Source organism: Nerophis lumbriciformis, linkage group LG08 (assembly GCF_033978685.3).
Source record: "Nerophis lumbriciformis linkage group LG08, RoL_Nlum_v2.1, whole genome shotgun sequence".
In the NCBI taxonomy this organism is placed as follows: Eukaryota; Metazoa; Chordata; class Actinopteri; order Syngnathiformes; family Syngnathidae; genus Nerophis; species Nerophis lumbriciformis.
The window spans coordinates 49,285,480-49,311,016 of record NC_084555.2 but is presented as its reverse complement, the minus strand read 5'-3'; the positions used below and the strand labels follow the sequence as shown (position 1 = coordinate 49,311,016).

Sequence of the window (25,537 nt, the reverse complement as noted above, 5' to 3'; positions counted from 1 at the left end):
TTAAAGCTCCCATTAATGCCCTTTTAGCCTTCATTTCAGTACTGTTATTGCACTGGAGAATAATACAATGTGTTGATCAACTTGAAATACATTTGCATCACTGAACTCTGCTAAGCAATGTGGTCTACATACAACACACAAAGACAAAGATATGTTACAAAGGCCAATTTGTTTCTGGCCAGAACAAATTGACAAAACTATTTTAAATAGCTGCAACATAACGTACGTAAGTAACAAACAGCATAATAACAGCATAGATGTAAACCAAGAAAGGCACACACTACATACACAAAGCCTAACCAGGCATTTTCTTTACTGAGCAAAACTCTTTATTGTCGGCCATAAACACATCACCAAAACATTAGTAAAAAAAATGATATCTAGCAAAAGTGGTCATTTTCTGCAGTACAAACCAGACCAAAAGCAACTTTGTTATATCAACAGCAGCCGCTCGCTCTTTCTCACTTGCGCCAACACTTGCACATATGGCACTTAGCCAGTGATGCGTTTACAGCCACACAAAAAGTCGGACAACTCCAACACCACACATAAAGTGTAATTCCAGGTCGTTACACTATGATTTACCAATCAAATGTGTGCTTATTCTAGTGTCATTTATTAGGAATCTTAATTTATAAATATTAATCATTAAATGCTGTTAGTATATTAAATAAATACTAATACAAATATATTTTTTACAAACAGGAAGTTGCAGGAATGTACACATGATCCCCTGCTTACATCTCATTGTGCAACATGTGAATGTTTTAATGGGAACTAAATGAAAGGGGTACAAACTATTTCCAAAGCAGGACCTCCACCCAGACAAACAATACAAGTACACAGTTCATGAAAAACAATATTTGTTGTTATTGTCATTGTAAGTGGGCCTAAACACTTATATTAGAAATGGAAATGACTGCTGTCATTTGATTATAATAATAAGAGAATGTTGTCTGTCTATCTGTGTTGGCCCTGTGATGAGGGAGGGACTTGTCCAGGGTGTACCCTGCCTTCCGCCCGAATGCAGCTGAGATAGGCTCCTGCGACCCCGAAAGAGACAAGCGGTAGAAAATGGATGGATGGATGGAGATTTAACTTGTTATTTAGTCAGGTTTGGGACAGGTGTGCTGCTGGTGTAGCCACAGTGTGCACGTCTAAAGTTGCTCACATGGGCTCCACTCAATGCTCAGGGAGTTTTTGCGTTTGCTCACACACATGAAAAATTAGAGGGAACATTGATTGACAGAGTGTGTACCTTAATCCTTAAGTGGTGGAGGTGAAGTGGCATCAGAGTCTCTATCTCTCTTTACTAGCTTCGTCGAAGCATGTTGCTTATGTAGCTTGTTTCAGCAGATTTGAATTGCTGTTTTGGGCAGTAGATGGGATCTTTGATCCAAAGCACAATTTACATTTAACTAAAATGTTATTTTCTTTGTGCTCGACAAAAGAAAAGTAGTGAAAATATCTCCATGTTAGCAAACTCGACTTCTGGCTCCGCCATGATCAGACACGCCCCCCTCCCCTCCCTCCCTCCCTCTCCTCCCTCCCCACAGTCACACACACCCACACAGAGCGCATGTCTCTCTCTCTTCTCCGGCTTGTGACACAAGAAGAATCAGAACGATGACACAGCAGCGCTCCGATAAAACACACTTTATACTACATAAAAAGTAACGTAAAATAACGCAGTAACGCATCATGTAGTAACGGTAACTGAGTTACTGAATATAAAAAATAACGCGTTAGATTACTAGTTACCGCCGAAACTAACGGCGTTACAGTAACGCGTTACAGTAACGCGTTACTTTGTAACGCGTTAGTCCCAACACTGGTAAGAAGGTGTGCTTGCTGTCTGTGAGAAGGACAGACAAGACAGAGTGAGAAGAGCCTGTAGTGTAATGTCCGCAGCTAAAAGCAACTGCGTGAGAACGTATACTCGATATTGTAATTTTCTACATTGCACAGAGACAAACGCGCGATATATCGCGTATATCGATATATCGCCCAGCCCTAGTTTGATCATGTCAAGAATCCATACAATAGTTAATGTAGGATCATTATCGACACAACAAACACTGATATGATCTAACATGTACATTTAAATGCATTCATTATTGCCATTATATGCTAGCAATTATTTGACATCCTCACCGTGTTAGCGTCGTTCACAAACTCCCATTTGAAACCGAAACTGTAATATTTCAGCCTTGATAATTGATTACTTTTTTGGTACCTTCTTCCTGAGCTTCCTGAAGAGAGGTTTGAGGTAAGCCTCGGTCTGAGAGTGGGTGGCACTCGCCAGCTTGCCCTGAACGCTGCGCTTCACGTGGTCCTCACGACTGTTCAGATCTTTGGCCCACACGCCAAGAAGAAACTGGAAGCAAAGAGAGCGGCTGGTGACACCATCGACAAGAGGGCCCGAGCTATAATGAATAAAGCTGAAATAAGAGCACTCACACTGAGAAACTTGTCGATGACATCTTGGTCTCCATCGTCATCTCCTATGCCCAGAGCTCTGCCAAGAGTCTGCATGGACGACAATAAATAAATCATACAACATGTGAGTGTGCTTGACTTAAGTGTACCGCTTTAACTGGTTGACAACTAATAAGTTGTTAGGGTTTCCACTCGGGTTGTACGATATACCGGTACTAGTATAGTATCACGGTACTAATGAATCAAAAACGGTGCTATACTCTGTTTGAAAAGTACCGGTTTACCCATATTTTTTTAACGGTTATGACGGCGCACCATCGTCACGTCATGACATTGCTGGTTTTACGAGCAGAGGAGCATGTTCGGCAGCGCACACACAGAGTACTTACAAGCAGACACAGTGTGTAGACAGAAAAGGGAGAATGGACGCATTTTGGTCTAAAAATTTAAGATAAGGGTGAAGTTATAACACTGAAACACCCTCAGGAAGAGGGTGTTTCAGTGTTTCACTAGGCCACCTACTCAGTGGTTAGAGTGTCCGCCCTGAGACGGGTAGGTTGTGAGTTCAAATCCCGGCCGAGTCATACCAAAGACTATAAAAATGGGACCCATTACCTGCCTGCTTGGCACTCAGCATCAAGGGTTGGAATTGGGGGTTAAATCACCAAAAATGATTCCCGGGCGCGGCACCGCTGCTGCCCACTGCTCCCCTCACCTCCCAGGGGGTGATCAAGGGGACGGGTCAAATGCAGAGGACAAATTTCACCACACCTAGTGTGTGTGTGACAATCATTGGTACTTTAACTGAAACGCCCTCAGGAAGAGGTGCTTTAAGACATGGCTAGCTAGCTAGCAGCTAACATCCATCCACAGTATTTTAGCTACTTTTAAATCACTAATCCTTGTCTCCATGGCGACAAATAAAGTAAGTTTATTACAAGTATTATTATCACTGGAGGACAAGGAATAGCTAAACATGCTTCACTACACAACGTAGGAGGATACAATAGATCACCGGCGTCACCGCTAATAAAAGCTAGCGCTCCTAAATGTAAACAAATGCCATGGGTGGATCTACACCTGACATCCACTGTAATGATACCAAGTACAAGAGCATATCTAGTCGATACTACTATGATTACATCGATATTTTTTATCGTCACAAAATCTTTTTTCCTTTTTTAAAAATTCATATTATGTTTATAAAGTCCCAGGACACATGAGGACTTTGAATATGACCAATGTATGATCCTGTAACTACTTGGTATCGCATTGATACCTAAATGTGTGGTGTCATCCAAAACTAATGTAAAGTATCAAAGAAGAGAAGAATAAGTGATTATTACATTTTAACAGAAGTGTAGATAGAACATGTTAAAACAGAAAATGAGCAGATATTAACAGTAAATGAATAAAGTGGATTAATAATCCATTTGTACAGTTTGTCCCTCATAATGCAGACAAAATAATAGGTAGATAAATGACAATATGTTACTGCATACGTCAGCAGACTAATTAGGAGTCTTTGTTTGTTTACTTACTACTAAAAGACAAGTTGTCGAGTATGTTCACTATTTTATTTAAGGACTAAATTACAATAATAAACATACGTTTCATGTACCCTAAGATTGCTTGTTCAAATAAAGACAATAATGACATTTTTTGTGGTCACCTTTATTTAGAAGGGCTGCGAATCTTTGAGTGTCCTACGATTCGATTCAATATAGATTCTTGGGGTCACGATTCGATTATAAATCGATTTTTTCGATTCAACGCGATTCTCGATTCAAAAACGATATTTTTCCGATTCAAAACAATTCTCTACTCATTCAATACATAGGCTTTCAGCAGGATCTACACCCAGTCTGCTGACATGCAAGCAGAGTAGTAGATTTTTGTAAAAAGCTTTTATAATTGTAAAGGACAATGTTTTATCAACTGATTGCAATAATGTAAATTTGTTTTAACTATTAAATGAACCAAAAATATGACTTATTTTATCTTTGTGAAAATATTGGACACATTGTGTTGTCAAGCTTATGAGATGCGATGCAAGTTCATTTTTTATTTTTTTTTATTTTATGTCTAATGATAATGTCAATGAGGGATTTTTAATCACTGCTATATTGAAATTGTTACTAATATTGATACTGTTGTTGATAATATTCATTTTTGTTTCAACACTTTTGGATTGTTCTGTGTCGTGTTTGTGTCTCCTCTCAATTGCTCTGTTTATTGCTGTTCTGAGTGTTGCTGGGTCGAGTTTGGCTTTGGAATTGGATTGCATTGTTATGGTATTGCTGTGTATTGTTTTGTTGGATTGATTAATAAAAAAAATAAATAAATAAAATAAAAAGATTTTTGAAAAATGAGAATCGATACTGAATCGTACAACGTGAGAATGGCGATTTGAATTTGTATAGATTTTTTCCCACACCCCTATTAATTAGTATCGAAAAGTATCAAAATACATTTTGGTACCGGTACCAAAATATTGGTATTGGGACAACCCTATTTTGGAGAGGTCTTGAAGCTTCTTCTCCTCTAATCTTCCTGTTTTGTCCGCAACTCATACTTGCCAACCCTCCCGGATTTTCCGGGAGACTCCCGAAATTCAGCGCCTCTCCTGAAAACCTCCCGGGACAAATTTTCTCCCGAAAAACTCCCGAAATTCAGGCGGACCTGAGTGACAACACACAACAACAGTGTCTACCGTAAAGCAGTTCGTCTGCCGTAAACAGCAATGTTGTGACACTTTTAAACAGGACAATACTGCCATCTACTGTACATGCATATGTGACCCACCCATAATGTGTCACATTTTTGTGTTGATTTATTTATTTTATTTTGTGGTTTGAATTCGTTTTTGGAGCTGTCATTACACATTTATCAGTATTCACATTGGTCAGTAGGGGGCAGTAGGGCGTTTCTTCCCAATTGAATGCTATCACCTGCAGACCGGAAGTGTCTTGTCATTCTGATGAGCGCGACCAGTCTGTGAACAATTGAAACGTCCTGTGTGCTTTTTCCTCTTGTATAACAGGTTAGTTTTGGTGAATCAACTCACTGAATAATATCCATGTGATCTTTATAAGTTTAAGTACACTTTCTGATGGTGGAGCCTAACTCTAAAGTGTTTGTGAGTTGTAGTTTGTAAATGAACACTGAAATTCAAGTATTTATTTTATTTATATATGTATGTATGTATGTATGTACATATATATATATATATATATATATATATATATATATATATATATATATATATATATATATATATATATATATAGCTAGAATTCACTGAAAGTCAAGTATTTCTTATATATATATATATATATATCTTAACCACGCCCACAACCACGCCCCCCGCCCCACCCCCGACCCCCACCTCCCGAAATCGGAGGTCTCAAGGTTGGCAAGTATGCCGCAACTTGAAAAAATTGCTTAACTGTTTGCGTCTTTCGGGAAAAGTGAGGGTGGTCAATGGTGATATGCAGTACCTCCAGTTCTTCTATGGTGGTGTTCTCTTCATGCACTTTGAGGTCATGTTGCGTGTCCACCTCTCCAGGCTCTGTCCCGCCGACAATTTCATTTAAGTACTGCGCGTCAATCTTGTCCATGGCAGTCTTCAGGTCATTCCTCAAACCCTAAGAAACAGGAAGTGGCCAACAATACTGTGTAAGCTGATCAAAGGGGTTAACAGGAGTGGGGGGGGTTTTACGGAGAAAGTGGAACACTGCAAAGTGTCCTGAGGCCTACCTTGTTTACTTCCGGAGTCAGAATCTCAATCTTCCGCAGTCGTTGGAAGGCGTCATAGTCGGACTCTGCGTACAGTCTGACCGGCTCGCCTCGTTCTCTCAGTCGCCGAATGACCTAATCAAACACATTTGTTCACTGTTGACGACTAAACCATCTCACGTGGGACTGATTTTACAACCTTGACACCAAGATCCCGCCTTTAGGGATGACGTAAAGATAAACAGCATTAATGATAAATGCAGTACGTTTTAAATTAAAATGATCTAAAAAGTGATTGATATCACTTTGTAAACTCACGGACCAACTAAATTCTAACATGAATAAAAGACACAAAAATTCAAAAACATACCCCACGCTATACTGTTGGATAAGCTAAGAGCAATCTGATTTGATAAAACCTCATCGAGCTGGATGCAATCTTACTTGGAGGGGAGGTGAACGGAACCGTGCCCCCCCCCCCCTCTCAGTAAGCTGTGGAGTCCCCCAAGGCAGTATATTAGGGCCTTTACTGTTCCTAATATACGTAAACGACATGTCATCAGCATGCAACTGTGAATTGTTCCTGTTTGCGCATGACTCGGCCCTGCTGGTATCCGACAAGGACAAATGACAGGTGGAAAAAATACTCAGTGCCGAACTCTGTAGAATTTGCACCTGGCTCGCTGACGATAAGCTATCCATACACTTAGGTAAAACGGAATCCATCTTATTTGGGTCCCAAAATCAACCTTAAGAAAGTCAGTGACTTCACTGTTAAAGTGGGATGACATTGTTATCACCAGGAAAGATGAGGTCACCTACCTAGGCTCCATTCTAGAGGCTAATCTTTCCTGTGATAAAATGGCAACCAAGGTCATCAAAAAGGTCAACCAACGAACAAAATTTCTCAACAGAATCTCCTCTCTGGTCAACAAAAGCACCATGAAGATTCTAGCGGGAACTCTCATTCAACCCTCTTTCGACTACGCATGCACCTCCTGGTACCCTAGCACCTCCAAAACCCTCAAATCTAGACTCCAAACATCCCAGAACAAGCTAGTCAGATTACTTCTAGACCTCCACCCCAGATCACACCTCACTCCTACCCACTTCTCCAAAGTAGGCTGGCTCAGGGTGGAGGACAGAGTCAAACAACAATCTATAAAATTCGCTACACCTCCCTGATACCGAAGTACATGTCAAACTACTTCCATAACGTAAATGACCGCCATAACCACGACACCAGGGGGAGCTCCACAAACAACGTCAAGCCCAGATTCCGATCTAACAAAGGTCTTAACTCATTCTCCTTCTATGCCACATCAATATGGAATGCACTCCCAACAGGTGTAAAAGAGAGTGCATCTCTATCCTCCTTCAAAACCGCACCAAAAGAACACCTCCAGCCTAGCAACTACAACCCTAGCCTAACCCCCTCCTCCCACCACATCCACCTCCCCAGATTGTAAATAATCAAATGTAAATAATCAAATGTAAATACTTGTTCTTATGCTTTCTGAGCTCACTATGTTCACTGCTCGCTGTACATATCCTACAAAGTGAGACCTACACTGTTACAATGTCCATTTCTCTGATGATATAATTGTTGATGACTGAAGTATGCTGATAGCAACCCAACCCCTCCACTTCCCACCCCCCGGATTGTAAATAATGTAAATAATTTAATGTATATACTCTGATGATTAACTTGTGTGATGACTGTATTATGCTGATAGCATACCTGCCAACTTTTGAAATCAGAAAAACCTAGTAGCCAGGGTCTAGGGGCCGCAGGCCCCGGTAGGTCCAGGACAAAGTCCTGGTGGGGGGGTTCCTTCGCCCCCCGACGCAAAATGATTATTAGCATTCAGACAGGTTAAAATGTTGCTAAAACCATCACTTTTCTATCAGTCACAGTGACTTTTCAAAACAAAAATATTACAGCAAAAATCATATGGGTTGATTGACATGTTTATTCTGTAAGCTAACTTCAATAGTTTGAAATTATTTTGACAGTTAATGCCAGTTATCCTGTCAACCTTTCACAAGACTTAAATTTGTTAATTGAAAGTATAAACAGTATAAACACTTTTTACAGTAAACAAATGGTAAAACAGTACTAAACAATTCCATAAAAAAAAAATGGTGTCATTATTAACTTTCTGTCCAAGCTTGTATAATCTACTGCCTTGTTCAATTGTAAAAAATATTCTGTGCCTAAAATTCACATTTCTATCACAATTATCATACTGTAAACATGGTAAGCTAACTTCATTAAAATTAATAGTCCTGTCAATAGCATGGAATTACAATTCAAATGTAGTTTTTTTGTAAGCCTTTCAAAAGAATTCAAAATATGAAAAATGAATGAAAATTAATTTAAGCCATCAGACACTTGAAAAGTGGCACATCACATCTCTAATGTAATCATTTGAACTTTTCAACAGAAATAGCACTGCAAAAATATTAAGGACATACTTCTGTATTTTGGTAGTTATGCTGTCAACATTTAAGAAGAATCTGTTTGGGCGACGAAAAACGTTGAAAGTTTTCCACTTGTATCGCTAGCAACGGCATTAGACTTGTGTTTTTTTTTTGTCCCAACGTGGTCTTTTACATCGCTAATTCCTCCGTGTCCGATCGAAAAATCTTGTCTGCACAAGGTGCAATTCGCGTAGTTTTCACCCTTTTTGGAACGGATAATTATTCCCGGATAGGCTTTTGAATATTCTTCACGGAATGACTGCAGTTTTCTTTTCGGCTTAAGACTCGTTTGCGATTTTTCTCCGGCTGATTCCATGATCGTTCGCTCGTTTGGAAACAATGGCAACTGGTGCCTCGTGCTTGGCAGCGGTGCTATAAATAGCCTCGCGCATGGCATTCGGAATGGCTCGATAGGATGTTACGGGAAGCAGTGTCGATTGTCATTGTTGTTACGCGATTTCGTGAATAAAACTTTAAAAAAAAATTATTTTTTTTAATTAATGAAAAACTGTATTTTTTATCACTGCAACCGTAACCCGGAATAGGTTGATGAAAACCGTACTAATTACGGGAAAACCGGAGTAGTTGGCAGGTATGTGATAGTATATATTTGTACCATGAATTGATTAACATGAACCCCGACTTAAACAAGTTGAAAAACTTATTCGGGTGTTACCATTTAGTGGTCAATTGTACGGAATATGTTCTGTACTGTGCAATCTACTAATAAAAGTTTCAATCAATCAATCAAACCCACCCATCTGAAGTTGTATAAACATGTTGCTGTCTGAGAAAGTCAGCTATTCAATTGTGCTCTTTTAGCACAGACTGATTGTTAATCTCTCCTCAGAGGAATATGACACTAACAGAGGACGAAAACTCTCCTGACATCACTTCAAACAGAATCGTTTACCATTTTAAAAACACTCAAAAACCTTTACACATTAAAACAGAAAAAGAGAAAGATAATTAAACCACCCCACAAAAAAATAATAGGGCTCTTGAAGAGGAACTGCACTTTTTGGGGGGGAATTTTGTCTATCGTTCACAATCCTTACGTAAGACAAGAACATGTTTGTATTTCTTTTTTTTTACATATTCTAGATTGTAACTAAACGTTAGCAAAAGTCAGCTAACAATGGAGCCATTGAGAGTTGCTCTGTTAAATGCTCTAAATCAGTGGTCCCCAACCACCGGGCCACGGCCCGGTATTGGTCCGTGGATCGATTGGTACCGGGCCGCACAAAAATAAAAAATGAATAAATAAAATAAAAATATTTTTTATTTATTAAATCAACATAAAAAACACAAGATACACTTACAATTAGTGCACCAACCCAAAAAACCTCCCTCCCCCATTTATACTCATACACACTTATTCACACAAAAGGGTTGTTTCTTTCTGTTATTAATATTTCTGGTTCCTACATTATATATCAATATATATCAATACAGTCTGCAAGGGATACAGTCCGTAAGCACACATGATTGTATTTCTTTATGACAAAAAAAATAAAAATAAAAATAAAAATGTCAGTGTTTTTCAACCACTGTGAGACACAGTCTGGTGTGCCGTGGGAGAATATCTAATTTCACTTATATGGGTTAAAAATATTTTTTGCAAACCAGTAATTATAGTCTACAAATGATGTGTTGTTGTTGAATGTCGGTGCTGTCTAGAGCTCGGCAGAGTAACCGTGTAATACTCTTCCATATCAGTAGGGGCAGCCGTTAGCTAATTGCTTTGTAGATGTCGGAAACAGCGGGAGGCAGAGTGAAGGTAAAAAAGTGTCTAATGCTTTAACCAAAATAAACAAAAGGTGAGTGCCCCTAAGAAAAGGCATTGAAGCTCAGGGAAGGCTATTCAGAACAAAACTAAAACTGAACTGGCTACAAAGTCAACAAAAACAGAATGCTGGACGATAGCAAAGACTTACTGTGGAGCAAAGACGGCGTCCACAATGTACATCCAAACATGACATGACAATCAACAATGTCCCCACAAAGAAGGATAAAAACAACTGAAATATTCTTGATTGCTAAAACAAAGTAGATGCGGGAAATATCGCTCAAAGGAAGACATGAAACTGCTCCAGGAAAATACCAAAAAAAAGAGGAAAAAGCCACCAAAATAGGAGCGCAAGACAAGAACTAAAACACTACACACAGGAAAACAGCAAAAAAGTCAAAATAAGTCAGGGTGTGATGTGACAGGTGGTGACAGTACACCTAGTTTGACATAAGAGCTATATTGATGCATGCTTGGTTATGCTTTAAAGTCATATCCAACAATTGCGACAACGACTTTTTACTGTCAACTAAATTTCATTTTTTAATGATTTCTGCTGGTGGTGTGCCTCCGCATTTTTTCAACGCAAAAAATGTGCCTTGGCTCAAAAAAGGTTGAAAAACACTGCTGTATGTCATGTAGTACCGTATTTTTCGGACTATAAGTCGCAGTTTTTTTTCATAGTTTGGCCGGGGGTGCGACTTATACTCAGGAGCGACTTGTGTGTGAAATTATTAACACATTAGCGTAAAATATCAAATAATATGATTTAGCTCATTCACGTAAGAGACTAGACGTATAAGATTTCATGGGATTTAGCGATTAGGAGTGACAGATTGTTTGGTAAACGTATAGCATGCATACCTGCCAACTTTTGAAATCAGAAAAACCTAGTAGCCAGGGTCCAGGGGCCACAGGCCCCGGTAGGTCCAGGACAAAGTCCTGGTGGGGGGTCCAGGTTCGCCCCCCGACGCAAAATGATTGATTGCATTCAGACAGGTTAAAATGTTGCTAAAACCATCACTTTTCTATCAGTCACAGTGACTTTTCAAAACAAAAATATTACAGCAAAAATCATATGGGTTGATTGACATGTTTATTCTGTAAGCTAACTTCAATAGTTTGAAATTATTTTGACAGTTAATGCCAGTTATCCTGTCAACCTTTCACACGACTTCAATTTGTTAATTGAAAGTATAAACAGTATAAACACTTTTTACAGTAAACAAATGGTAAAACAGTACTAAACAATTCCATTAAAAAAAAATGGTGTCATTATTAACTTTCTGTCCAAGCTTGTATAATCTACTGCCTTGTTCAATTGTAAAAAATATTCTGTGCCTAAAATTCACATTTCTATCACAATTATCATACTGTAAACATGGTAAGCTAACTTCATTAAAATTAATAGTCCTGTAAATAGCATGGAATTACAATTCAAATGTAGTTTTTTTGTAAGCCTTTCAAAAGAATTCAAAATATGAAAAATTAATGAAAATTAATTTAAGCCATCAGACACTTGAAAAGTGGCACATCACATCTCTAATGTAATCATTTTAACTTTTCAACAGCAATAGCACTGCAAAAATATTAAGGACATACTTCTGTATTTTGGTAGTTATGTTGACAACATTTAACAAGATTTCTTCAACTTGGACTTGAAAGCATAAATAGTAGAAACACTTTTAACAGTATAACAGTAATAAACAATTCCAATAGATAACATTGGTGTCATTACCTTTTTGTTTGCTCAATTATTGCCTCCGTAAATAAAACTTTGGCATTTATCACATCCAAAGAATCTGTTTGGGCGACGAAAAACGTTGAAAGTTTTCCACTTGTATCGCTAGCAACGGCATTAGACTTGTGTTTTTTTGTCCCAACGTGGTCTTTTACATCGCTAATTCCTCCGTGTCCGATCGAAAAATCTTGTCTGCACAAGGTGCAATTCGCGTAGTTTTCACCCTTTTTGGAACGGATAATTATTCCCGGATAGGCTTTTGAATATTCTTCACGGAATGACTGCAGTTTTCTTTTCGGTTTAAGACTCGTATGCGATTTTTCTCCGGCTGATTCCATGATCGTTCGCTCGCTTAGAAACAATGGCAACTGGTGCCTCGTGCTTGGCAGCGGTGCTATAAATAGCCTCGCGCATGGCATTCGGAATGGCTCGATAGGAAGTTACGGGAAGCAGTGTCGATTGTCATTGTTGTTACGCGATTTCGTGAATAAAACTTTAAAAAAAAATTTTAAAAAATTAATTAATGAAAAACCGTATTTTTTATCACTGCAACCATAACCCGGAATAGGTTGATGAAAACCGTAATAATTACAGGAAAACCGGAGTAGTTGGCAGGTATGTAAGACGTATAAGATTTCATGGGATTTAGCGATTAGGAGTGACAGATTGTTTGGTAAACGTATAGCATGTTCTATATGTTATAGTTATTTGAATGACTCTTACCATAATATGTTACGTTAACATACCAGTTGGTTATTTATGCCTCATATAATGTACATTTATTCAGCCTGTTGTTCACTATTCTTTATTTATTTTAAATTGCCTTTCAAATGTCTATTCTTGGTGTTGGATTTTATCAAATAAATTTCCCCCCAAAATGCGACTTATATATGTTTTTTTCCTTCTTTATTATGCATTTTCGGCCGGTGCGACTTATACTCCGGAGCGATTTATACTCCGAACAATACGGTACATTCACAACCACATGTGTCATTTATACATTTTGCTCATTTTAATTATACGGCAGCGTATTCATTTCACACGCGTCACAAGGTTCGCTTTGTCCCTCACCTCTTGTCGCGACAGTGTCATTGGCAGCTTCTCTTCTGTCAGCTCCAGCTCCAGTCCTGGATTAGCTGAGGTGGACGCTTCGTCCTCTTCCTTTTTGTCAATCTTCGGGACAAATGGGGAAAACTCAAGTTAGTAGAGCAAAAGAGAGATTTTTATTAGGGTTCAATAATGCTTTCATTCAACAAAGTTCATTAAAAAGCAAATGTGTTCCCAGGATTGAAGAGGCCGTATTTTCCCAGTGATAAGTGGAACAGCACAGATCCACATGCATATCTTACCTGTCATGTCCAGTAGGAGGAGGACACAAAGTCCCAAATATTATAATGGTGTTTACAATGTCACACTTGTAGTCTTTTTACAGCACAAAGTACTTCATCATGCTTCTATAAATGCATGCATCACTGCTCTTTTAGCCAATCATGACAATTAAGGAACACAATCTCATTAAAAAAAAAAGCTTTTCAAATCAGATATATCAGTGTGTTTGCAAAGCGTGACATCCATCACAGGCTGAACATGGAGCAAAAGCACAAAAGAAAAAAAGCTGCAGTCAAAAAGTAGTTTTGTAACACAAATATGCCCCATTTCAATGTAGCACCCATGCTGAACAGCACACTGGAAATGTGTCCTCAGTTGGGTTTATGTCTTCTGTTCCTTGTTGTCTTTTTCATTGGTCTTCTTTGCATGTGCCGGGAAATAAGTTGTGTAATAATGTCAGCATCGTGTCACTAGCTCAGTACGAAAAGAATACACCAGACCTGGGCAAAGTAGGGCCCGCGGGCCACATGCGGACCATTAACATTTTCAATCCGGCCCGCCGGACGTTCTACATCATTTTTTTTTTTAGACCTTTAACATCAAAAAGTGTATTTGCCATTATGATGTTTTTAAATGACTAAGTCTTGAACTATAGAAAGTATTTCAATGGTTGAAATCTGCACTTTTGGGTGTTATAGGAGTTATTAGGGTAATCTAGCTCAGACCAGGACCAAAGCAGAGTGGGCGGGGCTTGTTTTCAGCCCCAAACACATGTGTCAGGAACAGATGTGGAAGCACATTTTTACAACTAATTTCTGCCTAATAGTGATAATATATCATATTGTTGGTGTTTATTACACATTGCATTCATATTTTGCTGTTTGTTACATTTTTGTTGCGTTTTGCTTGATTGTAAAAGATACCCAACTATGGAGGAGCTGGTCTGAGAAGTATAAGATGTTGTTAATATTCACTCTTTTATTGTTCATAGTTAATATCGTAAATCCCACTTCTTTATTTTAGTGTACATTTTGGGTGTTATTGGAGTTATTAGGGTAACGTAGGTCACAGCAGCTCAGACCAGGAACAAAGCAGAGTGGGCGGGGCTTGTTTTCAGCCCCAAACACATGTGTCAGAAACAGATGCGGAAGCAGATTTTTACAACAAAGTTCTGCATAAAAATGATAATATATCATATTGTAGGTGTATATTACACTTTGCGTTCATATATTGCTGTTTGTTACATTTTTGTTGTGTTTTGCTTGATTGTAAAATATGTCTATGGAGGAGCTGGTCTGAGAAGTAAAAGATGTTGTTAATATTCAGTCTGTTATTGTTCATAGTTAATATTGTAAATCCCACTTCTTTATTTTAGTGTACATTTTGGGTGTTATTGGAGTTATTCGGGTAACGTAGGTCACAGCAGCTCAGACCAGGAACAAAACAGAGTGGGCGGGGCTTGTTTTCAGAGCAGCCAGCCCCAAACACATGTGTCAGGAACAGATGCGGAAGCAGATTTTTACAACAAAGTTCTGCATAAAAGTGATAATATATCATATTGTAAGTGTTTATTATATTTTGCGGTTTGTAAAATTGTTGCTGTTTGTTACATTTTTGCTGTTTGTTGCATTTTTGTTGCGTTTTGATTGATTGTAAAAGATGTCTGGAGGAGCTGGTCCGAGAAGTAAAAGATGTTCATATGTTGTTAATATTCAGCGTTTTATTGTTCATAGTTAATCAGAATCAGAAATACTTTAATAATCCCCGAGGGGAAATTAAGATTTTCAAAATATTGTAAATCCCACTTTCTTTATTTTCATGTACATTTTTGGGTGTCCCGTTCAGTAAAAAACTGTAAAATTCAATTATGTTTTTTTGAGGTAGTCTGTCATAACTTTTGTAGAACTCTATGGGACATTGGGACTTTTGGTATTAGTGTTCCTGGAAAAAAAAGGGAGCCAAACACACATACTGTACAGTTAAATGTGTATATATCATTTATACACACATACTGTACAGCTAAATGTGTATACAGTAGGGGTGTAACGGTAAACAAAAATTTCGGTTCGGTACGTACCGCGGTTTAGAGGTCACGGTTCGGTTCATTTTCGGTACAGTAAGAAAACAACAAAATATACATTTTTTGGTTATTTATTTACCAAATTTGTAAACAATGGCTTTATCCTTTTAACATTGGTAACACTATAATAATTCTGCCCACGTTAATCAACATTAAACTGCCTCAAGTTGTTGGTCAGATTAAATAAAATGACAAAACTTTTCTTCTACATATAAAAAGTGCAACATTAGACAGTTTCAAGTCAACTCATCATGCTTAATTTATTACAGCATTTGGGAAGCCTGTAGTTGATTGTGATTATGTAAATGTTATATTTTTATCAACATGTGAGAGCAGGGACCCTGCCATTCAAAACTAGGCTGCTCCTATACTAGTGATTTATGTAACTATAGCTGAAAAATGGTACAGTAGCAATAGGAGAGACTATTCATCCCTGAACACCATGGAGTTCATATACCGGTAGGCTTTATGATGCACTTACATTATTATATCAACTATCAGAGACAGAAACTCTTCATTTAACATAATGTCATTTTTTGCTGCTTCAACACAGCTCAATCAACACAGAAAAAGGTAAAGTGAAATAACAGACAGACAGGGCTTTGCTGTCTGTAACACACACACACCTCAAAATGAGCTAACGTTACGCTAAGAGCGAATTAGCCTTCACCTCAAGCTAGGACTGCGAGCGAGCTGAGCTGCCGTTTTTGTTTCGAGAACGTCAACGGGCTCATAGTGATGTTACTAGTAGTTGACAGGGAGGTGTTTATTATAATTTGGGGAGAGTCCGCTACCTGATGCTTACCTGCTAAACACCTACCTGCTCGACACTGGAGCACTGACTCCATGCACTCTGAATATGCACTGCTGATTGGCTGTTACCGCTCTGTTTGTAACCAATCAGATGGTTGTGTGGGTGGGACAATGCTGGGTGCTGTGTAGAGGGCTGACAGAAAAAGAGGCAGAACGAAGCGGAGCAGCTTGTTAAGACTTCAGCTTATGCGGCTACTTAATATGTTCGTGTGGAAACTCGTTTGGTACACCTCCGAACGGAACCCAAACGCCCGTATCGAAACGGTTCTATACAAATACACGTACCGTTACACCCCTAGTATACAGTATATCATTTATACACACATACTGTACAGCTAAATGTGTATATATCATTTATACACACATACTGTACAGCTAAATGTGTATATATCATACCTGCCAACTTTTGAAATCAGAAAAACCTAGTAGCCAGGGTCCAGGTAGGTCCAGGACAAAGTCCTGGTGGGGGGTTGAGGCTTCGCCCCCCGACGCAAAATGATTATTAGCATTCAGACAGGTTAAAATGTTGCTAAAACCATCACTTTTCTATCAGTCACAGTGACTTTTCAAAACAAAAATATTACAGCAAAAATCATATGGGTTGATTGACATGTTTATTCTGTAAGCTAACTTCAATAGTTTGAAATTATTTTGACAGTTAATGCCAGTTATCCTGTCAACCTTTCACAAGACTTCAATTTGTTAATTGAAAGTATAAACAGTATAAACACTTTTTACAGTAAACAAATGGTAAAACAGTACTAAACAATTCCATTTAAAAAAAAAATTGGTGTCATTATTAACTTTCTGTCCAAGCTTGTATAATCTACTGCCTTGTTCAATTGTAAAAAATATTCTGTGCCTAAAATTCACATTTCTATCACAATTATCATACTGTAAACATGGTAAGCTAACTTCATTAAAATTAATAGTCCTGTCAATAGCATGGAATTACAATTCAAATGTAGAAATTATTTTTTATTTGATTTATTGTTTATGTAATAAAAGATTTACTTAAAATTGTATGTTTTGTGAGTTTTTGTATGCTACGAACTGTACTTACCGGCGATGTAAACCGAAGGAGACATTTCCGTAATGAAAGCTGCAACACCCTTTTTAGATCCCATCATCACTGCAGCATTATCGGCAGCAAAGCAAACCAAATTCTGCCAAGGAATTTCGTTTGAGTCTATTTCTTCCGCGAGTATTTTGTAAATGTTTTCGCCTGTGGAAGCCGTATTGCATTCCCTCAAAGACAGAAGTACTGACAATACTTTTCCAATGTCGTCATCGAAATATCGAACACAAATGGGGTACAGTTTTACATCGTCATAATCGGTGCTGCCGTCGGTCGACATGCTAAATGGTTCCGTCTTCATGACATCGGCGATACTTTTTGAGGATTCTGTTCCAAGACACTGAATAATGTTTGATGTTTTGGTTCGACCACATCCATATTTTTTGGCGATTTTCGAGTCGGGAAACATTTTCCGAAATAACTGTCCCATGTGATCAGCCAGTGCGATTGGAAGTCCATGCTCAATTATTGCCTCCGTAAATAAAACTTCGGCATTTATCACATCCAAAGAATCTGTTTGGGCGACGAAAAACGTTAAAAGTTTTCCACTTGTATCGCTAGCAACGGCATTAGACTTGTGTTTTTTTGTCCCAACGTGGGACATCTTGTCTGCACAAGGTGCAATTCGCGTAGTTTTCACCCTTTTTGGAACGGATAATTATTCCCGGATAGGCTTTTGAATATTCTTCACGGAATGACTGCGGTTTTCTTTTCGGCTTAAGACTCGTTTGCGATTTTTCTCCGGCTGATTCCATGATCGTTCGCTCGTTTGGAAACAATGGCAACTGGTGCCTCGTGCTCGGCAGCGGTGCTATAAATAGCCTCGCGCACAGCATTCGGAATGGCTCGATAGGAAGTTACGGGAAGCAGTGTCGATTGTCATTGTTGTTACGCGATTTCGTGAATAAAACTTTTTTTAAAAAAATTTTTTTTAATTAATGAAAAACCGTATTTTTTATCACTGCAACCGTAACCCGGAATAGGTTGATGAAAACCGTACAAATTAAAGCTGCAAGCAGCATTGGTCGGGCCCGCGTATTTGGCAGGTGCTAGTCCTAAGTGTCCCAATACTTTTGTCAAGTTTTAGTCCCAAGTGTCCCAATACTTTTGTCAAGTTTTAGTCCCAAGTATCCCAATACTTTTGTCCAGTTTTCGGCCTAAATGTCCCAATACTTTTGTCCAGTGGTAGTCATAAGTGTCCCAATACTTTTGTCTACTTTTAGTCCGAAGTGTCCCAAGACTTTTGTCTAGTGTACCTACCTTGTCTGCATTGTGTGGGCACGCTGGTGCTTCCTGCTTTTAAGCAGCCATCTTGAGAAAAGAGCAGCGCAGCAGCATCAGCGCAGCAGCATCAGCGCAGCGGATCTTTGAAGGCTCATAAAATCAAAACCGGAGCAGTTATAAAAATTATTTCGATAACTTTTATTTGGAAGGGTTCAATCTCTCTCCTGTGTTAGTTTGAAGCCGAAACGACAAACACGCTCAGAGGAGATAATGTTTGAAGAGAAGTGACCGGTTTATAAAAAAAATGTGTTTTTAAAGGGAAATTGCAAACTTCCTGTTGATTTTTGCTGAGGGTTGTCAATCTATGAAAAGTAGGTCTAAGTGAGACCTACATAGAGGTTTTTGTTTCATGTCTCTCTGACTTTCCCAGTGGGAGTTACAGGGAGTTTTGTCATGTTTTTCTTCCGAGGAGCAGTTTTTTCTGCGTTTTATTAAAAAATTGCGGTAGAGCACAATTTTGAGATTTGGGGTTAGGTTTTTTCATTAAATCACAATTTTAGCCAGTCCTGATGTGTGTGTTCAGTTTAGTGAGTTTTGAAGCATGTTAAGGGGGTCAAATTACAGCTCAAAGAGGCAAAAGTGACTGTTTTTAGTACTTTTTTGTCTTGAAGGGGGAATTGCCAACTTCCTGTTGATTTTTGCCCGAGAATATACTATTATGAAATCTAGGTCTAAGTCACACCTACATAAAGGTTTTTGTTTCATGTCTCTCCAACCTTCCTAGTGGGAGTTACAGGCAGTCTAGTTTTTTTTTTCGTAGGGGGCGCTAGAGCGCAATTTTGAGTTTTGAGGTTTGGTTTTTTTGATAAAAAAATTTGCCGTATATTACTGATGTGTGTGTAAAATTTGGTGAGTTTTGAAGTATGTTAAGGGGGTCAAATTACAGCGTAAAGTTGCGGAAAAATAATAATAACTCGTTTTTTTTTCTTCTAGGGGGCGCTAGAGCGCAATTTGGGGTTTTGAGGTTTGGTTTTTTGATAAAAAGTTTTGCCGTATATTACTGATGTGTGTGTAAAATTTGGTGAGTTTTGAAGTATGTTAAGGGGGTCAAATTACAGCGCAAAGTTGAGGAAGAAAAATAATAATAAAGAATAAAACCTTACAAATTCAATAGGCCCTTATGTCCCATTGCATAAGGACTCCCACAGGGAGTCCTTATGCAATGGGCCATGCGGGCCCTAATAATAATAATAATAAGAAAGAATAAAACCTTACAAATTCAATGGGTCCTTATGTCCCATTGCATAAGGACTCCTGCAATGGGCCATGCGGGCCCTAATTACGGGAAAACCGGAGTAGTTGGCAGGTATGATATATCATTTACACACACAGACTGTACAGCTAAATGTGTATATATCATTTATACACACATACTGTACAGCTAAATGTGTATATATCATTTACACACACATACTGTACAGCTAAATGTGTATATATCATTTATACACACATACTGTACAGCTAAATGTGTACCGTATATATCATTTATACACACATACTGTACAGCTAAATGTGTATATATCATTTACACACACATACTGTACAGCTAAATGTGTATATATCATTTATACACACATAGGCCCCCCCAGACACTTTTTTTCTCTCAATGTGGCCCCCCCGAGTCCAAATATTTGCCCAGCTCTGGTATACACACTGACATTGGTGGGCTTCCAGGGGGAAGACAACATTCTTACACTGTCTGTTGCAGGTGGAAAAAAGGCACCAAGGAAGTAGAAGCATTAGGACATACAGTGTGAGGGGGGAAAAAGAAAAATCATATTTTTGTATTCATGCAATCCTGTCGGCTACTTTCACTGTTGCAAGCCCATACCTGGCTGTCAGGAGACTCTCTCTGAACCTACAGGTGCAGGCGGCAGGTTGAGGAGAAACAGCACAGTGAAGACAGAAACAAACACTAAGGTCTGAACTTGTCACCTCCTTCCCTATGCGTGGCTCAAATGTGACATCACACTGAACACAAGTGAAATGTATTTGTGTGTAAAGGAAAGCAAAATGAAGCCATCAACCTTATAGCCACATCTTTTGTAGTAGTCCTCCTGCTCCTTGCGTGCGAGGTCGGCTCTCTTGAAGAACTTTTTGGAGCCCTGGAAACAAAACACGGGAACAGAAAGGGTCATTCTTCGTGTCACAGGGGCATGTATACTCACTGGACACTTTATTAGGCACACCTGAACAACCCACTGGGGTTTTTTTTTGCTTGTATCAAATATCTTTCACACACAAATGTGTGCGCCGTTTAGTCAAAACAAAGAGCAGAAGAATATTATTACATAGTGTCAGAATAATTGTACCTAAGTTATCACAAAACTTTGTGTTTCCATGAGTTCCCGGTGAGCAGACAAAAGCTGTCTTTGATCTTACCAAGGAAAAGGCTTGTAAAGCTCCACTGTGTACGATGGGAAGCGACATGAAGGTGTCGGTTTCTTTGATCTATTGTAATCCACAGGGAGATCTTGTCTTGACCCGAGATCTACAAAGCGGAGAGGAAGCAGGACCTGACGCAAGCTCCAGGCATCTTTTCTTTGAACTGTTTTGTGACCGAAGGCAACAGCTGTTTACGACCCCCCCTCCTTTTAGAAACAGCTAATGCTATGTTATCAGGGAAAGTCCAAATAAAAGAGGAGGCGTAGAATTCTCTTGTCAGAGCGTGGTGGAAGACTGTACAAGAGTACAGCCCAGACGTTTCTCCTCATTGAGCTAAATTGAATCCTGTCTCTGTTTAATTCCTTGCTTCTTGTCTGTTTAATAGATGTCATCGGTGTTTGAACATGACATAAAGCGACTCAAAATGGCGGTCACAACAAACCCCCACCTTTGGGTAAATCTCTTGACGGTCACTTAAAGGGCATACTTGCCAACCCTCCCAGATTTTTCGGCAGACTCCCGAAATTCAGCGCCTCTCCCGAAAACCTCCCGGGACAAATTTTCTCCCGAAAATCTCCCGAAATTCAGCCGGAGCTGGAGGCCACGCCCCCTCCAGCTCCATGCGGACCTGAGTGAGACAGCCTGTTTTCACGTCCACTTTCCCACAATATAAACAGCGTGCCTGCCCAATCACGTTATAACTGTAGAATGATCGAGGGCGAGTTCTTGGTTTCTTATGTGGGGTTTTTTTGTTAGGCAGTTTCATTAACGTCCTCCCAGCGCGGTAACAACACACAACAACAGCAGTCACGTTTTCGTCTATCGTAAAGCAGTTTGTCTGCCGTAAACAGCAATGTTGTGACACTCTTAAACAGGACAATACTGCCATATACTGTACATGCATGTGACAATAACATCTACGGCTTTTAGAGAGTGCAGTGCACAACTGCGCACACAACAAGGAGACGAAGCAGAAGAACGAGGAAGATACAGCCGTGGCGACGCCGACGACGAGTAAGATGAAGAAATACGCTTGTAAGTTCCAAGCCGCAGCTGCGATTGGACCTGGATAGCCTCCGGGAAGAAGCAGTGGACTACCAAGTGCTTGGCAGTGAAGATCTTCCTCAGGAAGCAAAGATTGACCAGTTTTGGGCCATGCTAGGGAGAGATGGAAGATTCCAGACTCTAGTGCATTTGATGAAAGCACTTTTGTGCGTGCCACACAGCAATGCATCGTCAGAGAGGGTGTTCAGCATGGTTAAAAAAATAGTGACAGAGAATAGAACAAGGATGGACAATTCAACCCTTAACTCAACAATGAGTAGATGAGTGTTATGTGTGTGTATATGTGTAAATAAATGAACACTGAAATTCAAGTATTTATTTTATTTATCTATATATATATATATATATGAAATACTTGACTTGGTGAATTGTAGCTGTAAATATACTCCTCCACTCTTAACCACGCCCCTGCCCCACCCCCGACCACGCCACCCCCCCACCCCCCGAAATCGGAGGTCTCAAGGTTGGCAAGTATGCTTAAAGGGGCCGCACCGTATTACTCACTCTTAAGTGCATGTATGAATGTAAAGAAGAACAACATTGTTATGTGCACAATAGCATACTTGCCAACCTTGAGACCTTCGATTTCGGGAGATGGTGGGGGTGGGGGGGGCATGGTTAAGAGGGAAGGAGTATATTTACAGCTAGAATTCACCAAGTCAAGTATTTCATATATATATACATATAAGAAATACTTGACTTTCAGTGAATTCTAGCTATATATATATATATATATATATATATATATATATATATATATATATATATATATATATATATAGCTAGAATTCACTGAAAGACCAGTATTTCTTATATATATATATATATATATGTATATATATATATATACATATATATATATATATATATAAGAAATACTGGTCTTTCAGTGAATTCTAGCTATATATATATATATATATATATATATATATATATCCATCCATCCATCCATCCATTTTCTACCGCTTATTCCCTTTGGGGTCGCGGGGGGCGCTGGAGCCTATCTCAGCTACAATCGGGCGGAAGGCGGGGTACACCCTGGACAAGTCGCCACCTCATCGCAGTATATATATATATATATATATATATATATATATATATATATATATATATATATATATATACATATATATAAGAAAAATACTTGAATTTCAGTGTTCATTTATTTGCACATATACACACACACATAACACTCATCTACTCATTGTTGAGTTAAGGGTTGAATTGTCCATCCTTTTTCTATTCTCTGTCACTATTTTTCTAACCATGTTGACCACCCTCTCTGATGATGCATTCTGCTTCGTCTCCTTGTTGTGTGCGCAGTTGTGCACTGCACTCTCTAAAAGCCCGAGATGTTATTGTCACATATGCATGTACAGTAGATGGCAGTATTGTCCCGTTTAAGAGTGTCACAAAATTGCTGTTTACGGCAGACGAACTGCTTTACGGACGTGAAAACAGGCTGTCGACACGTCACTCAGGTCCGCATGAATTTCGGGAGAAAATTTGTCCCGGGAGGTTTTCGGGAGAGGCGCTGAATTTCGGGAGTCTCCCGGGAAATCCGGGAGGGTTGGCAAGTATGACAATAGAACAATGGCAGTAAATAATGACCACCAAGTCAAGTAAACAGGGGTGGTGAATGATGTCCTTAAAGCGGGGGTCGGCAAGCCGCAAGCGGCTCTTTAGCACCGCCCTAGTGGCTCCTTGGAGCTTGTTTCTGTTTCCGACATCTACAAAGCAATTAGCTACCTGCTGCCACCTACTGACATGGAAGAGTATTACACGGTTACTCTGCCGAGCTCTAGACACTGTCTAGACCAGGGGTCGGCAATCCAAAATGTTGAAAGAGCCATATTGGACCAAAAATACAAAAAAAAAATCTGTCTGGAGCCGCAAAAAATTAAAAGCCATATTACATACAGATAGTGTGTCATGAGATATAAATTGAATTAAGAGGACTTAAAGGAAACTAAATGACCTCAAATATAGCTACAAATGAGGCATAATGATGCAATATGTACATATAGCTAGCCTAAATAGCATGTTAGCATCGATTAGCTTGCAGTCATGCAGTGACCAAATATGTCTGATTAGCACTCCAACAAGTCAATAGCATCAACAAAACTCACCTTTCATGCACAACCTTAAAAGTTTGGTGGACAAAATGAGACAGAAAAAGAAGTGGCATAAAACACGTCCTCGAAAGTCGGAGAAAGTTATACATGTAAACAAACTACGGCGAGTTCAAGGACCGCCAAAATTAGTAGGACAAAACGGCGCTCGCCAAAAACTCGAATCAGTGAAGCATGTTTAATACAAACAGTGTGCTTTTTAACAATTAGGGAGGTTTGTGTCATGTTTGTCCTCCTACAGAAACCATATTAAAACAAAAAATTGAAATTAGAAAATCTCCCACGGCACACCAGACTGTATCTCACGGAACACTAGTGGTTGAAAAACACTGTGGTATATCATCAGTGTCTGACCGTTATCGACTACTAAACCACATGATTTATTTACTTTAATGTTATTGTTTTTTTTTAAAAAGTGTCTAAAGAGAGTTAGTAGAAAGACTGGCCGCTGCTCTAAAGAACATTCTAGAAGGTGAGCTAAGTAGCGAACACAAACATCCTCCATGGCGACAAACTTACGTCAACCAGCTGGTTTTCTTCGAGGAGTTTTCTCTTCCTGGCAATCTCAGCTTTAAGGATGTCCATGTTTAGCACATAATATCAAACAAATGTGAGGTTATTCGGATAAGACAAACATTCTAGTAAAGGTTTGTTCGTCTGAGCAGCGCTACTTCCACCGGAAGTTAGTCTTCTTCTGCTGTTTAATGGCGGTTGGCAAACAGATTTGAGGTGCATTACCGCCACCTGCCGGAATGGAGGGTGAATCTGTAAGACCCACACCTTCCCGGGTCCCCTAAGTATTGGCCCGGGGGCCAGATGTGGCCCGTCACTTCATTTTAATTTGCCGGGAAATAATATGCATCAATAAAGTAGTGTAACTTTTCTTACTAAATGTTTTCTTTCTTTATATTTTGGGAGGAAACAAGTATATGTACTCCATGTAATCACAAATGATGTTAACTTAAATATTGTCTAATTATACAGGTAAAAGCCAGTAAATTAGAATATTTTGAAAAACTTGATTTATTTCAGTAATTGCATTCAAAAGGTGTAACTTGTACATTATATTTATTCATTGCACACAGACTGATGCATTCAAATGTTTATTTCATTTAATTTTGATGATTTGAAGTGGCAACAAATGAAAATCCAAAATTCCGTGTGTCACAAAATTAGAATA

The 25,537-nt window shown here is 38.9% G+C and overlaps 1 protein-coding gene across 2 annotated transcripts in view; it reads right to left on the bottom strand.

Annotated features, from left to right (window-relative positions):
- Positions 1 to 25,054, bottom strand: part of prpf18 (PRP18 pre-mRNA processing factor 18 homolog (yeast)) — a 36,407-nt gene extending 11,353 nt beyond the window's left edge. The window contains exons 1-8 of one of the 2 annotated variants that reach the window (XM_061969157.1): positions 24,877 to 25,054; positions 20,803 to 20,880; positions 20,607 to 20,633; positions 13,263 to 13,364; positions 6,199 to 6,312; positions 5,940 to 6,086; positions 2,461 to 2,529; positions 2,237 to 2,377 (exon numbers count right to left, since the gene is read on the bottom strand). In XM_061969157.1, coding sequence (XP_061825141.1) covers positions 2,237 to 2,377; positions 2,461 to 2,529; positions 5,940 to 6,086; positions 6,199 to 6,312; positions 13,263 to 13,364; positions 20,607 to 20,633; positions 20,803 to 20,880; positions 24,877 to 24,942 — 744 coding nt within the window. In that variant the 5' untranslated portion in view covers positions 24,943 to 25,054. The remainder of the gene's footprint in view (positions 1 to 2,236; positions 2,378 to 2,460; positions 2,530 to 5,939; positions 6,087 to 6,198; positions 6,313 to 13,262; positions 13,365 to 20,606; positions 20,634 to 20,802; positions 20,881 to 24,876) is intronic. The other variant, XM_061969158.1, reaches the window with a different exon arrangement.
- Between the last annotated feature and the right edge of the window lie 483 nt (positions 25,055 to 25,537).